Here is a 12,639-nt window from a genome sequence, read left to right as displayed (position 1 = left end):
GGCGACTCCAGATCGCAGTAGCCACCATGGGACAGTGGTTCCGGAAGTGGCAAATCGACATCAACCCCACGAAAAGCACAGCGGTGCTCTTCAAAAGGGGCGCCCTCCGAATACCAATTCGAGCAGCCCACTCCCTAATACACGCGTTAGCACCTCCGCCGTCAGCCCCATAGATTCTGCAAAGCACTGCTCTTGCTAGGGCCAGTGTTAGCAACACTCCCGGTTAGAGCCCCGTGAGCTCACCTACACGTCAAGGAGAAGCTGAAATAGCCTCGAGACTATCAGCATAGGTACAAAAAAAAAAAACAAAAAAAAAACACATTTTAATTAGGTAACGTACACAAATAAAAAAGTTATTATTCTAATTTGAACTTTCTACCTCTACCTTCTATCTCTACTTTCTAGAAAGTTCATCCATACCAGAGAGAGAGAAGGTAGATAAGTTCATCCATACCATATGGAACCGCTGCATTTATCGACAGTGCGTTTTTTTTTTTTACCACGTAACATCCGACAATGGTATGAACTCTCCTCCACGGTGTTTCCCCAGCGTTATGACATTTCCTTCTTCAAGCGTGTCTTTTTTTTTTTAATTGCCTAGATGGTTGGACGAGCTCACTTGGTGTTATGTGGTTACTGGAGCCCATAGACATCTACGACGTAAATGCGCCATCCATCTTGTGATATCAGTTCTAAGGTCTCAGTATAGTTACAACGGCTCGCCCGCCCTTCAAACCGAAACGCATTACTTCTTCACGGCAGAAATAGGCAGGGCGGTGGTACCTACCCGCGCAGACTCACAAGACGATTTGTAACAATTCCAAGCTTCATTAGAAGTCAAAAAGTGTATCATCTCATTTAAAAACTTTCAAGCTAAAGTAAAAGATAGCCTTAGAGAGGTTTTGATGGACACAATAAAAAAATTATTAGCTTTAATTTTATTGACTCATAATTTTTACAATTCCAAACAGTGTTAATTGAAATCTAATACACAAAATGTAGTAATATAAAATTTTATAAGATAGTTTAGGGGAAACCATCATCATCTTCCTCTGCCATTTCTTTGGCAAGTTCCAGATCTTGCTGTTCTCTTTCACGGCGTTCCTCAGCACTTTCCAATTCTTTTCCGTATGATTTTGGTGGATATCTCATTGCCTTAACACTTTGGTTGTGTAAATCTAGGCAAAATGAAATCCGCTGATGAAAGGCTAACTGTGGCTCTCTAGTACAATAAATATCTGAGCTTTCTTTATTACTCATGTAGCCCTTTACAGGGTCTAATGTTGCCTCAATCACTCCATCTCTGATTGCCTTAGCAACAATGAATTCTGCATCTTCAGCAGAGTCAAGCCCTAATTTGCGAGCTATATCTTTTGGTGATATGCGAGAATAGGACAATCCAATTGAACGAATAGCAGTCTTAATAACATTCTGTCTAAGACGAAGGATCAATGTAAATGTGTGATCATTCCGGAACTGTGGCCCATAATTCTCCAGTACTTCACCAAATCTTTGCAAGTTTCCAAGACGCACAGCTTGTGTGAGCTGGAAATATGGAGCTAATGCTTTACGAAGTGGAGCTTGACGGAAAATCACTCGCTCCGGTATATCACCTAATAGCAATTCCACTACAATTGCTAATTTTTGGACCGTTTGACGGAATCCAACAGCAGCTGTTTGAGGAGCTTTTCTTAAAGCCTGCACCAGATGTTTGTGTGCATCACTGTATTCTAACCTTGCTGCTTTTATTCTGCCAAGGTAGTACAGAAATCTTGCCCACTCATTGTTGCTGGCATTTTCAGGAAAAACTGACTTACTTACTAATTTATCGGCTTGATCATACAAAGAGTAGTGCAAGTAATTTCTCAACAGGCAGTTGATAATAACAGCTTGACCTTCATAGTCATTTCTCAATGTTGATGTGCGAAGTCGGGCATGTAAGAGACCTCTGATCACATCCAACTTGTTAGTTAGTTCAAACACTCTTGAGTGATAAAAATAGCATTTTGCAGCAATCAAGTCAAGGGTTCTTCGATTTTGAGTAGTAACTTTTGTCATTAGTTGCTGAGAGCATTCTGTGGCTTCTTCAAGTTTGTTTGTATCCAACAAACGTAACAGTACAAGGAGATGCAAATATGTATCCACTTCGGGCACTGGCTGCTTAGGGGCGCTTCGTGACCTGGGAGCTTCTATTTCTACGGCACCAGGGAGAGGATTTTCCACAAAAGATAGTAAGGTTTCTTTCTCAGCACTAGCGGGATAAATCTGATTGATAATAGCTCGCAGAACGTTACCGTTTAACTTCCTGCGAGTACTTGGCAGTGCTCTAAGTACACGCATAGCGAATCTAGGTTCTTTCGAAGTAACAGCTTTATCGATTTGTCTGATGTGTTCTCGTAGATCCTGAACAGCTAGTACATCAGCATCTTTCTTTACATCCGCTGTCTCAACGTCACTAACAGCTGCAGGACTTTCCACATTTTTCATTTCAACATCTTCCACTGGAGCCATTGTATATAAAACTGATATTTTTCAAAACAATGTGAATAAGAGAATGAGCGAATTCAATCTACAAATTTTAGTAAAATGCAATCTGTCACAATAATCAAAAATGCCGAGTAACTTTGTCTTTTTTTTTTTGAGTTTATGGCCTGGTATCTAAACCTTTAGGCCAAGTCTTGAGTGAGTAACTTTGTCGTAATGTTGGTAATGTTGCCAGCTGGTATGTGAAATAATAAGGTCAGCAGAAACGGTTGAAAATATGCATAAATTGCTTCTGTACAACCATCTGACCTCTTTTCTTTTCAATTTTTTTTATGATTTGTTTTTATTTTAAGGTTTGTTGTTGTAAGGTTGTTCTGTAATAAGTGGGATACAAAATGGTTTTCCTCATTGTGGATATTGTAAGGCGATTCCTATCCTGTGGTAGATGCATTCGCGAAGCAGTTGCGCTTGGGTTGTTAAGCCTCCTTCAGGAGTGGACAGTGATAAGCAAACCTACCCTCCCACCTAAACCGTTGAATTATTATATTGCTTTGGGACTTTTTGAGGTGTTTTATGAGCTCCGGGACCCTCTAAGCAGCGGGTGAGCTATGAGCTCGTCTGTTCTATTACATCGAACCGTTCAAGTATCTTTTTAGAAAACTAGAATAGAAAGAATATTTTTTGGAATATTACACATTTTAATAATTCTACAATTTCTTTTTCTTCTACTTTACGCTCCGAAGAATAATTATGGTGCGACAAATAGTTCGTTACCAACATGGTAAACAGTCAAAATCGCCCAAAACACGTTATTTCGGATCCTCCAGATCCTCTATCGGTGCTTTTATGTACCACAAGTACCGGTCACCGTTCTCGTTGAACTCGCCGCTTGAACACGAAGGATTCGGCGAGTCAATTAACCTACAGCACAACCCACTAAGTTTTTCGCTGGGTCTTCTCAGTTGGTCGCATTTCCGATCCGGTGGTAGAGTCTGCGTAGCATTGCTTTTGCTAGGGCTAGTGTTAGCAACGACACCAGGGTAGAGCCCCGTGGGTTCACCTACTCGTTCGATGAATCTAGCATGACCCCTCGAGGTCACTAGAATATATCTATTCTGGCATTATTCTGGCATTTTTTTATTGCTTACCAGCAATAAAAAGTGGAGGAGTAAAAAGTAGCAACCGGTGGAGACATAGCGTAAAAATTTTTTAAATGGATGCGCATGAGTTCGAGCTGAAAAATATTATTTAATAAATAAATACAAAACACTGTGACAGTTGCAGTCGAACCACAACTGCATTTATTGTGTTTTAAATACTTATCAAATAGTAATAGATTAAATAGCAAAATAGTAACAGTGTGGAGTTAACATGCAAACATCCCTACAAGCTGAACAAGTTTTCGCCCCATTATTAAAAGTTTACGCTTACTTATCCAATGCTTCTTCAAGCATTGATACCACTCGATATTCAGTCAAATATAGTAAAAGTATGAACCAAGTTCGGAGGTGTGTTAGTTAGTCTATTAAACATGTCTTTAAGCGTATTAAGAATTATATATGTACCTATTAAATTTGTTGATACGTATTAAGAATTATATATGTACCTATTAAATTTGTTGATAGTTTTTTGTTACTTTTGATTCATAAAATAGAGGAAATAGTAATTTTATACTTCCATTTTGAAAGTACTTACACTTAATATTATTAAAAATTATTGAAATAGTTCATTAAAAAAATCTTATTATAAAATCTTATCCTCTTCAATGGAACATAGTCATTATTACCGTATTGTATCATACAATCAGTTAATATGGTCCTCATTTGTACCGAATTAATGAATCATTATGAAAGTTTATTTTTTTTTAATATATTTGACCTTTTATTAAGTAAATAAAATATTATATTAAAAAACTATGTTGAATTATACTCAAAGTAATCTACAAAAAGTATTAAACCTTTTCATTTTCATAATATAGTCGATAAATTTAGAACAAATCGATTTCAGGGTTTTTTCACATATCAATACTGATTATTTTTCAGCAACCAAAAAATAAAAGTGATTATTTTACATAAAATGCACCCTAAAGCTTAGAGGTTGACGTAGATATTTCAATAATGGAAACATCCGTTAAACGGCATGCTTTTGTCTTTGCCTTTTCTATTCCATAGATTAAAGACAAGACAAAACTACTAGCATTGCTCGTAGTTGCTTAACCAATACTCTACTTGGAAAATACTGATAAAATTATATTTTACTAATGTTACAGTTGAATATATTTGGATTACAACCATCACAATATTGTGGAGATTGCGTGTGCCAAAAATTATAGAAAAAGGACGCGCTACGGCTGCAGGAGACCGGTTGATTCTTCACATAAAATTTCAATGTGTTCTGGAAATGGTTTGCAAAGAGGACGTGGTATCATGGTTTAAAGAATTGGAAAGCTATAAACGCATAGATGCAATGTGTACACTGTTAAATATGTGTTTACCATTCGAATTGCGCTTCATCGGCACGTACCTAGAAGAGCTCGGTAAGCGGGACTTTCAGGAGTTGCGTGGTGCCGAACTGAGAGCTAACAATCCTACAGATCTGGCTGCGGACATAGGAGGAGCAAATGCAGACCCTCGAACACGACGAAAAATGGCTTTATATGTGTCGTTATTACGATCTTGTAATTTCGCGTGTGCTACAACTCTGTACAATGCCATGGTCAGTTTGGAACAAAGTGGCCTATTGAAGGGCTTATATGGAGATTTACTCGAAGAAATTTTATTGTTGTATACAATGGCACTACATCACCCAGCCTTCACATTTGATCAGAAATCACATTTTGGTGACATTTTGGAAAAATTAAAATTGGAAGATCAACGAATGCAATACCCAGAACAGCAAGAACACATAAATGTAGTGCCAGTTAGTGGTGGCCATACACAGTCCAATATCACCTCTAATATCACAGTTCCACCACCATCCTTATCAAACATGGCTCCACCACCAGGTTTAATGTTTGTCAAAACACCTGGGGTGCAGGTCAGTTTATTTTAATATTTATTTTACTTTATTGCAAAGCGAACTATACAATTATTATCGTATAGTTCACTTTGCAATGTTTTTTATATAAATAAAGTAATGACAAATATTCCACATTCAACTATGACAATTACTATCTAAATGTTGAAGTACAGATGACATTTTAGTAAGGTTATTTTTTTATTTATTTCCTTTTTAAATATTACTTTACTTTTAGCTTGGATATAATTTATAGGTAATAAAGAAACAAGAAAAAAAAGTATTGTTCAGGGACAAAAATGAACTAAAAAAAGAAATAGAAATACAATTAAAACATAAAAAAAAGAAAGGAAGGAAAAAGCTTAAGTAGATTAATTGATCAGTAATATTTAAAGATGTTCACACAGTAGTCAATATTAAGTCTTAATCACTGATGTCATTAGATTAATTTGATGTATTAATTTTTTATTCATTTTTCCCACATTTTATCCTTTAAAGATGAAAATAATAATCTTTATTTTTAATGACACTAGTTCTTCAATTAATACAAAAAAGGTTAACAAACAGAAGAGAAAATGGTATTAAACTGTTTTGTCTTTTCCTATTAGTATACCTATATGACCATAAAACTTAAAAAAATATATATAATTGCAGCAGTTCATAAAAAATGAGAATTTGTGATTTTCAAAGTCGCTGAAGTGAATCATCTTTCATCAAAAATCATAAATTATCAAAACTAACTTTTTATAATTATTTAAATGTATTTATTGTCAATATAATTGCTAGCTATGAATTTATTAAACAAGTATATATTAAGAAGTTGATAAACATGCTGATGATATAATATTATATGATTTGTTAAATTATTATAAAAAAATGGACATAATATTACAAAAGCACTACAAAATTACTTTTTAAGTAGACATTGGTTACATATATTAATTACAATTTTCATTATTTTTAAAGAGCAGTCAGCCTCTCGACTTTTTATCGTATAATAGAATTCAAACATTTTGTATTTACTGTATCAAGTTTACCGTATGATTATAAGCTAAAATAATTTACTTTAGTAAAAGGAACAAATACTATTCATTGAATTTTTGCTAAAAAAAATTACACTAGATAATCAATTTGGTTTCAGATGGTGCCAACTATATGTTAATGAAAAAAATAATCATTTTGTATAAATATTGTTAGTGTTTCTTTCAGGCCCAAAACGCAGATGTAGTGTCTGAATTAAATACACAGCCTGTACTTGGTGGAACTGGTGTTGTACCAATTTTGAGTGAGGTACCACATCCACCACCCGGAATACCTATACCACAATATCATAATATTGGAGACTACATGGGACAACATGCCTGGCCTACGAACATCATTGTCTCAGCCTTAAACCAGCCCCTAGAGGTAAATATTAATGTAATAACTATTAAAAAGGATGCTACCAAAAGTTGGAGCTTGCATCTGCATGTAGAACATTTATGCTCTTTTTCAATATAACATTTAAGTAAAATTTCACTTGGAAGTAAGAACCTAGCACTTTTACTAAAAAGAAAAAAAAATTGCTTTAATTGAATAAGGATAATAAAACTTCAATTTTAAACCAATAAACAAATAAAAATCAACAAATTAGATTAATTCAATAAAAACAATTTAATAGTTACTGTGTCTCTTTCCAGGTAATAAATTATCCTCCAGCTGCTGCTGCTCCAACATCTCCCTTAGTTTCTTCACCAGGTGACAGTCGGGCAACATCGCCACACTCTCGTCGAAGACTATCTCGTGACCGATCGCCGCCACTACAGTCTGTCACATCTGGCCCTCCCGAACCGACCCCCCTACAAATATCTACTAACTTTGAAAACCTGGCTATTGCAGAGGTAAATGTTGTTGCATTTCCTGGCACTCTAGTCTTATTCAAATTTGAAAAGTTAGAAAAGAAGGGTATTATAGGAAGAAATATTGTATTATACTTCTTGTATTTGAGACTATTTCGTTAAATAAAAATCTGTGCTTTTCAGCGGCTTATTTTTAGTTTAGAATCATGAATGTACTTAAATGAACTTTTGTTCCTTGACATGACAATGTAAATGCTCTTATCCATGTTGACATATTAGGTCGACATTTCAATTGTTATAAAATAATTCCTTCACACTATAATGCATGATTGATATAACATCACCTGGTGTCTTACATGTTAGTCTATTTGGACCTTAAATTAATATTTCTTTTTGGATTTATATGAAAGTCGTTTTGATAACAATTTCCAAAAATGTTTTTCAGATGCGACACAATATAGGTGATGAGAGATTACGAGAACTCGGAATTCATCAGTACAGGTCATTAGAAAAGTTGAACGGAGTTCGAAGAAGAGCGACAGCTTACTGCCCCCCCACACGATCGTCATCAGACAGTGGCTCCAGTGCGGCTTCATCCCCTCCCGACACTCCCGCTCTGTCGCTACGTCGCGGTGCTCCTTCCGCGCCGCCCGTTTCTTATCTGCAGTATCCGAGACCCTACGCCTTCCCCACCCCTCCACCTGCCTACCGCCCGCCGCCGCCCCCCTTCGCGAACGGCGAACCCCCTCCGTACCCGGCCCCCACTCCTTACGCTGGATTTGTGCCGGTCTTATACGCGCCGCCGAAACTTTCCTGCTGGAACTGCGGCGCTGCAGGTCACGCAGGACACGAATGTAAAGAGCCGAGCATGGAAGAGATGACGAGGGCAGGTGGATATCAATTAGACTTTGGTGGTGCTCCGCCGGAGTCGACGGAGAAATAGGTGAGTCTCGACTGCTGCGGACTCGAGCCGCCGACCGCGACTGCCGCGACCATCGCGATGACCGCGCCCACCGCATCGGGTCGCGCGTCGGCCGATATTCTCAGTTAGTACCAAAGTGTCAGGTCTCAAAATTGTAAATAACGACCTGAATCGGTCTGCACGTGCGCTGCTTGTACCCGGTGCTGCTCTGATCCTTGAAAATTCAAACAAAAAAATCATAATGTACAAAACATAAAATGTTGATGGATATCATATTGTCTACTTAGAATTTGACTATGGAGGTCCTCGTATTTGCGTGAAGGCAATTGCACTTTCAGTCCGGGTTTAGTTCTATAGTACATTCCAGAACATTTATGTAGAAATGTAAATGGCTTTTATGGAACATTATGACTAGTTTAAACGCTTGTAAGTCATTAAATGATTTACTTCCGTCGTAAACTTTATGAGTGTTTGAGGTGTAGGATGGTAATTTATTTATAATTCGTAAATGATTCGGAGTGTTATTTTTCCTTCTGTTTTGAAAAATTGAGTGTATGTCCTTGACGAAAATAATATTACATAATAGCCAGAATAACATCGCAAAAGCCAAGTGTTTCTGGTGGCGGGAAAAAAGGAACAGTTTTACTATATTCTGAACAAAATAAAACTGAGTACCTATCGTTAAAATAGAATTTCACAGAAATTTTAACTATACGTTGAAAGTGCAATTACGCGTTATTCAAATTGAACCTTAACGGAGTGTAGAATTTTGAGGGAATTCCATCTTAGGTTTCGAAAAATGGGATATGAGTTGACTACTTTCGATATCTCGTAATGCCGTTCTTTGAACAGGGTTTAATTTATATAATAAAATATATTTCATATGAGTAATTATTAGCCCAAAACAGTGCCTCGAATTAAGTTAGTATATCTAATGCTACTTGCTGAACTTAATGGTTCATATAGACAAAATAACTTGTTTGCAATTATTCTCAAATGTGGAAGTGCCATAAAGTGCAAGTTTCAATAACCGAATAATTTCGACTAATAATAAATAATGATGACTTAAATATTTAATTTATTCGCATCGTTAATTAGTGAGCTTAGAACAATAAATAATTAGCAATGTGATAAATAGTTATTGTAAATTTGCAACTATTTTAAAACACCTGTGACTTATTATGAAAGCAATCTAAGTTAGTTACTATTAATCGGTGATTAAATGCTACTCAAACTTTTTCCTGTTAAATACTTAGTGATACGCTACTATAGTATTAAAATGTTCTCCGGAATACGATATCGTATTATAAAGCTTAAGGACAAATTATTAAAAAAAAAATATATAACAAAAAAAAAAACAAAAAAAAAACATGACAATATTAACTTTTTGAATGAACATTTAAATTTTCATTTGGCTCACCCTACATAAATTTTAGATTTAATTGGCAGCAAGAAAAAAGTGCGGCCAATTTCAAATTGGATTGTCTTTTGGTTTTACTAGTCATTGAAAGGATATGTTTATTATACTACTAAATCCTTTCATACAAAATAGTACTTGTAACAGAAACATTTCATTGCCTAAAAAACTAAATAAAAAATAAAGTGCACACCATAACTTCTAAGGCTTTTCGTTAGATTGGACCAATTTGTATATTCTTAACTGTTTTTTAATCCATTTATAATAATAATATAATAATTGTCGAAACGTTATTGCATGGCAATATTTTGAGCAACATATTTAGTACATAGCGACTCATGTTAGTACAAATTGGTACAGTAATTGGTGTGAAAATATTCTTAAATACATAGATTAGGAATAGTCATAGGGGAGTTATTGTAGTAGATACTTTTAAATTAATGTTTTAGTTTATATTTGCTTCGATGTATAATTTTGTGGAATTCCCTAAAATTCTGTTTTTGTATATTTGACTTTATATCCCTATTTTTTTTTAATCCTTGTTTGACCAAACGTTTTTCAAGTGAATCAATCAGAGAGTGATTATTTTAAGACTGATTCATAAAGGTAGGCCTCTGAATAAAAAATATGCATATGAAGAGGCCTTGTCAACTCAACAGTTTTATGTTATTTAACAGTTAAAATCGTTTGAAATCTTACAATTGGACTGTAAAAGTCGCAAGTTTTATGACTACCCTTGATTTTGTTCGACAGTGATGAGTTTAAATGAATAAGGATAATGGATTGTTTTGATCAAGCTCACAGAAAATGCAAAATGCTCGTAATATTTATATGATAGTCATTGTAAGTATTTACAACCATGTAAGAGAGTTTACACGTCAGAATGGATGTGTTCATATTTTGTAAATAATTCGGTTTTATATTAAATTAGTTACTGTTTAGAGATTGATTATATATTTGTAAATTAATTAAATTGTCATTATTTGAGTGTCCCCAAGTATAATCGATAGTTTTTTTTTTAAGATCACCGTCACAAATCACAAAATTGCATTTCAAAATCCCAGTTTTTTTTTCTTATTTTGGGGTTGTATATTGTTTTCGCATAATTATATGAAAACGGAAAATGTTTTAAATAAACGAATGGGTCATGCGTGGGTGGGTACTGGGTGTTGCCACTGTGGCCGATTTGTATTTATGTAGCTTGCCAATTATAATTTTATTTAAGTGCGTCCATCAACCGCGTAAGCCGTAAATGGATCTTTGTTAAGTGTTTAAAGGCACGAACCGATGACAGAAATGACGATCTGCAATTTATTATATTAAATGCGGAAATTATGTCTTAGCACGAGATTGGGTCTAATTATAGTTCCCTGTAAATGATCACGATGTCTTGCGATTAGTATCAATTTCCTGTCGAAGGTTGTATGTCCACATAACGTAGATATTGTGTTTTTTTTATATTATCGTAATATTAACGTGAAGTTTGACATGACTTACATTATTATAGATTAAACATAGAAAAAAAAACTATCGTAATTAAATAAGGTCGCCTATTAAGTGTAGCCTCATTGTGACACTACTTATGCAATATGGAATAGCGTTATGTGCTGCATATCATAGTATCAAGTGTGATATTCAAGGATTCGTTTTCGTGTGCTCAAACGCAAGCAATCTACGTTTTAATCGGAATGAAACAATTATGTATTATTTTTTAACTATACCCACAGATGCAATATGAGTTATAAAGTATCAAAATATTGTTGCTCGTATGTGCAGCTTCGCTTTGTACTAGGAGTATGAAGGTATTTTTTTACTTTGTACAGAATGTTACATAAATGTGATAATGAATTTTATGACATAATTAGATATTGTGATTTAGTAATTTGTGTAGTTTATAAATAAAATATGAAACAGAAACTCGCTTTACTAAATAAACTTTATTATTCTTACAGCTTATTGTATTAATGGTTGTCTACCTTGTGTTTTTGGTTTCTTTGTATATGGGTACTTGTACTAAGCTGTTGTACCGTCTGCTAGTGAGAAATTTGTATCCAGGAAAATGAATGTTTCGGCCCAGTATTGTCAGAACTCTGTATCCCACCAATGCTGTGAATCATTTGCTTCCTGATCAATAAAACAATTTAAATCCAAATTGTGTTTTTTTTTGTTGTTGTTTCAGAGTGCGTTGCTGTGAATAGTGGAAATGTTTTTCAATCTATTATAAACTAGCGACCCGCCCTCGCTTCGCTTCGGAAACATTAAAACACACATGAAACCAAAAAATAAAGAAATAAAAAAAAGTAGCCTATGTTCATCAGGGACAATGTCGGCTTCTATTGGAAAAAGAATTTTTCAAATCGGTCCAGTAGTTTCGGAGCCTATTCGAAACAAACAAACAAACAAATCTTTCCTCTTTATAATATTAGTATAGATAAAAAAGATAACTTACACCTTTTGTTTCGTGCCATTTAATAAAATTATTGTTCGTTGTGGGTTGGAGAACCGAACTGGGTATATATAGTAATCGGCACGAGTCTTGAGCTCTGACTTGACATACGCAGAAGTCCATTTTTGAGTCTTGTTTGGGAACGAGGCAAGAACGGGGGTGGTGCCAGCTATATTTATTAGGTACGTTATATATATATCTATACTTAGTCTGGCCATAAATACTGTTACAATTAAAAATAAACGAAATATTACATTTGAATTTGGGATCTGTCATTTTTATATGATTGCTCATTGAGTTTTCTCATTTTCGCGCCAATACATTGTACAATATTTTGCGATATTAAAATGGAGTGGGGTGATAAAGAGAACCGAATCGCTGTGGTTGCATTACACAAAGTAGGTATGGAGCCAAATGCAATTTTCAAAACTCTCCATACGCTTGGTATTAGTAAAATGTTTGTGTACCGGGTTATTAATAGGTGCAATGAGACCTCCTCTGTTTGTGACAGAAAAAG

General features: G+C 35.0%; 2 protein-coding genes across 3 annotated transcripts; one reads left to right on the top strand and one right to left on the bottom strand.

Moving 5' to 3' along the window:
- Positions 1-923: 923 nt before the first annotated feature.
- Positions 924-2,699, bottom strand: Rpn3 (regulatory particle non-ATPase 3). The gene has a single exon (XM_028178874.2). It carries the CDS (start codon positions 2,509-2,511, stop codon positions 1,027-1,029), a length of 1,485 nt encoding a protein of 494 aa, XP_028034675.2. The 5' UTR covers positions 2,512-2,699; the 3' UTR covers positions 924-1,026.
- A 1,890-nt stretch (positions 2,700-4,589) lies between these two features.
- LOC114246350 (uncharacterized) lies at positions 4,590-8,464 on the top strand. Of its 2 annotated transcripts, none has more exons than XM_028178831.2 (4): positions 4,590-5,520; positions 6,709-6,906; positions 7,179-7,379; positions 7,783-8,464. In XM_028178831.2, exons 1-4 carry the CDS (start codon positions 4,885-4,887, stop codon positions 8,278-8,280), a joined length of 1,533 nt encoding a protein of 510 aa, XP_028034632.1. In that variant the 5' UTR covers positions 4,590-4,884; the 3' UTR covers positions 8,281-8,464. The 2 variants fall into 2 exon arrangements, with proteins under 2 accessions (XP_028034632.1, XP_028034631.1); XM_028178830.2 differs by having other exon boundaries at positions 4,652-5,520; positions 6,697-6,906.
- Positions 8,465-12,639: the final 4,175 nt, after the last annotated feature.

This window comes from Bombyx mandarina, chromosome 04 (genome assembly GCF_030267445.1).
Source record: "Bombyx mandarina strain Sakado chromosome 04, ASM3026744v2".
Lineage (NCBI taxonomy): Eukaryota > Metazoa > Arthropoda > Insecta > Lepidoptera > Bombycidae > Bombyx > Bombyx mandarina.
Note: the sequence above shows the minus strand (reverse complement) of the source record. Positions and strands in the feature narration are given on the sequence as shown.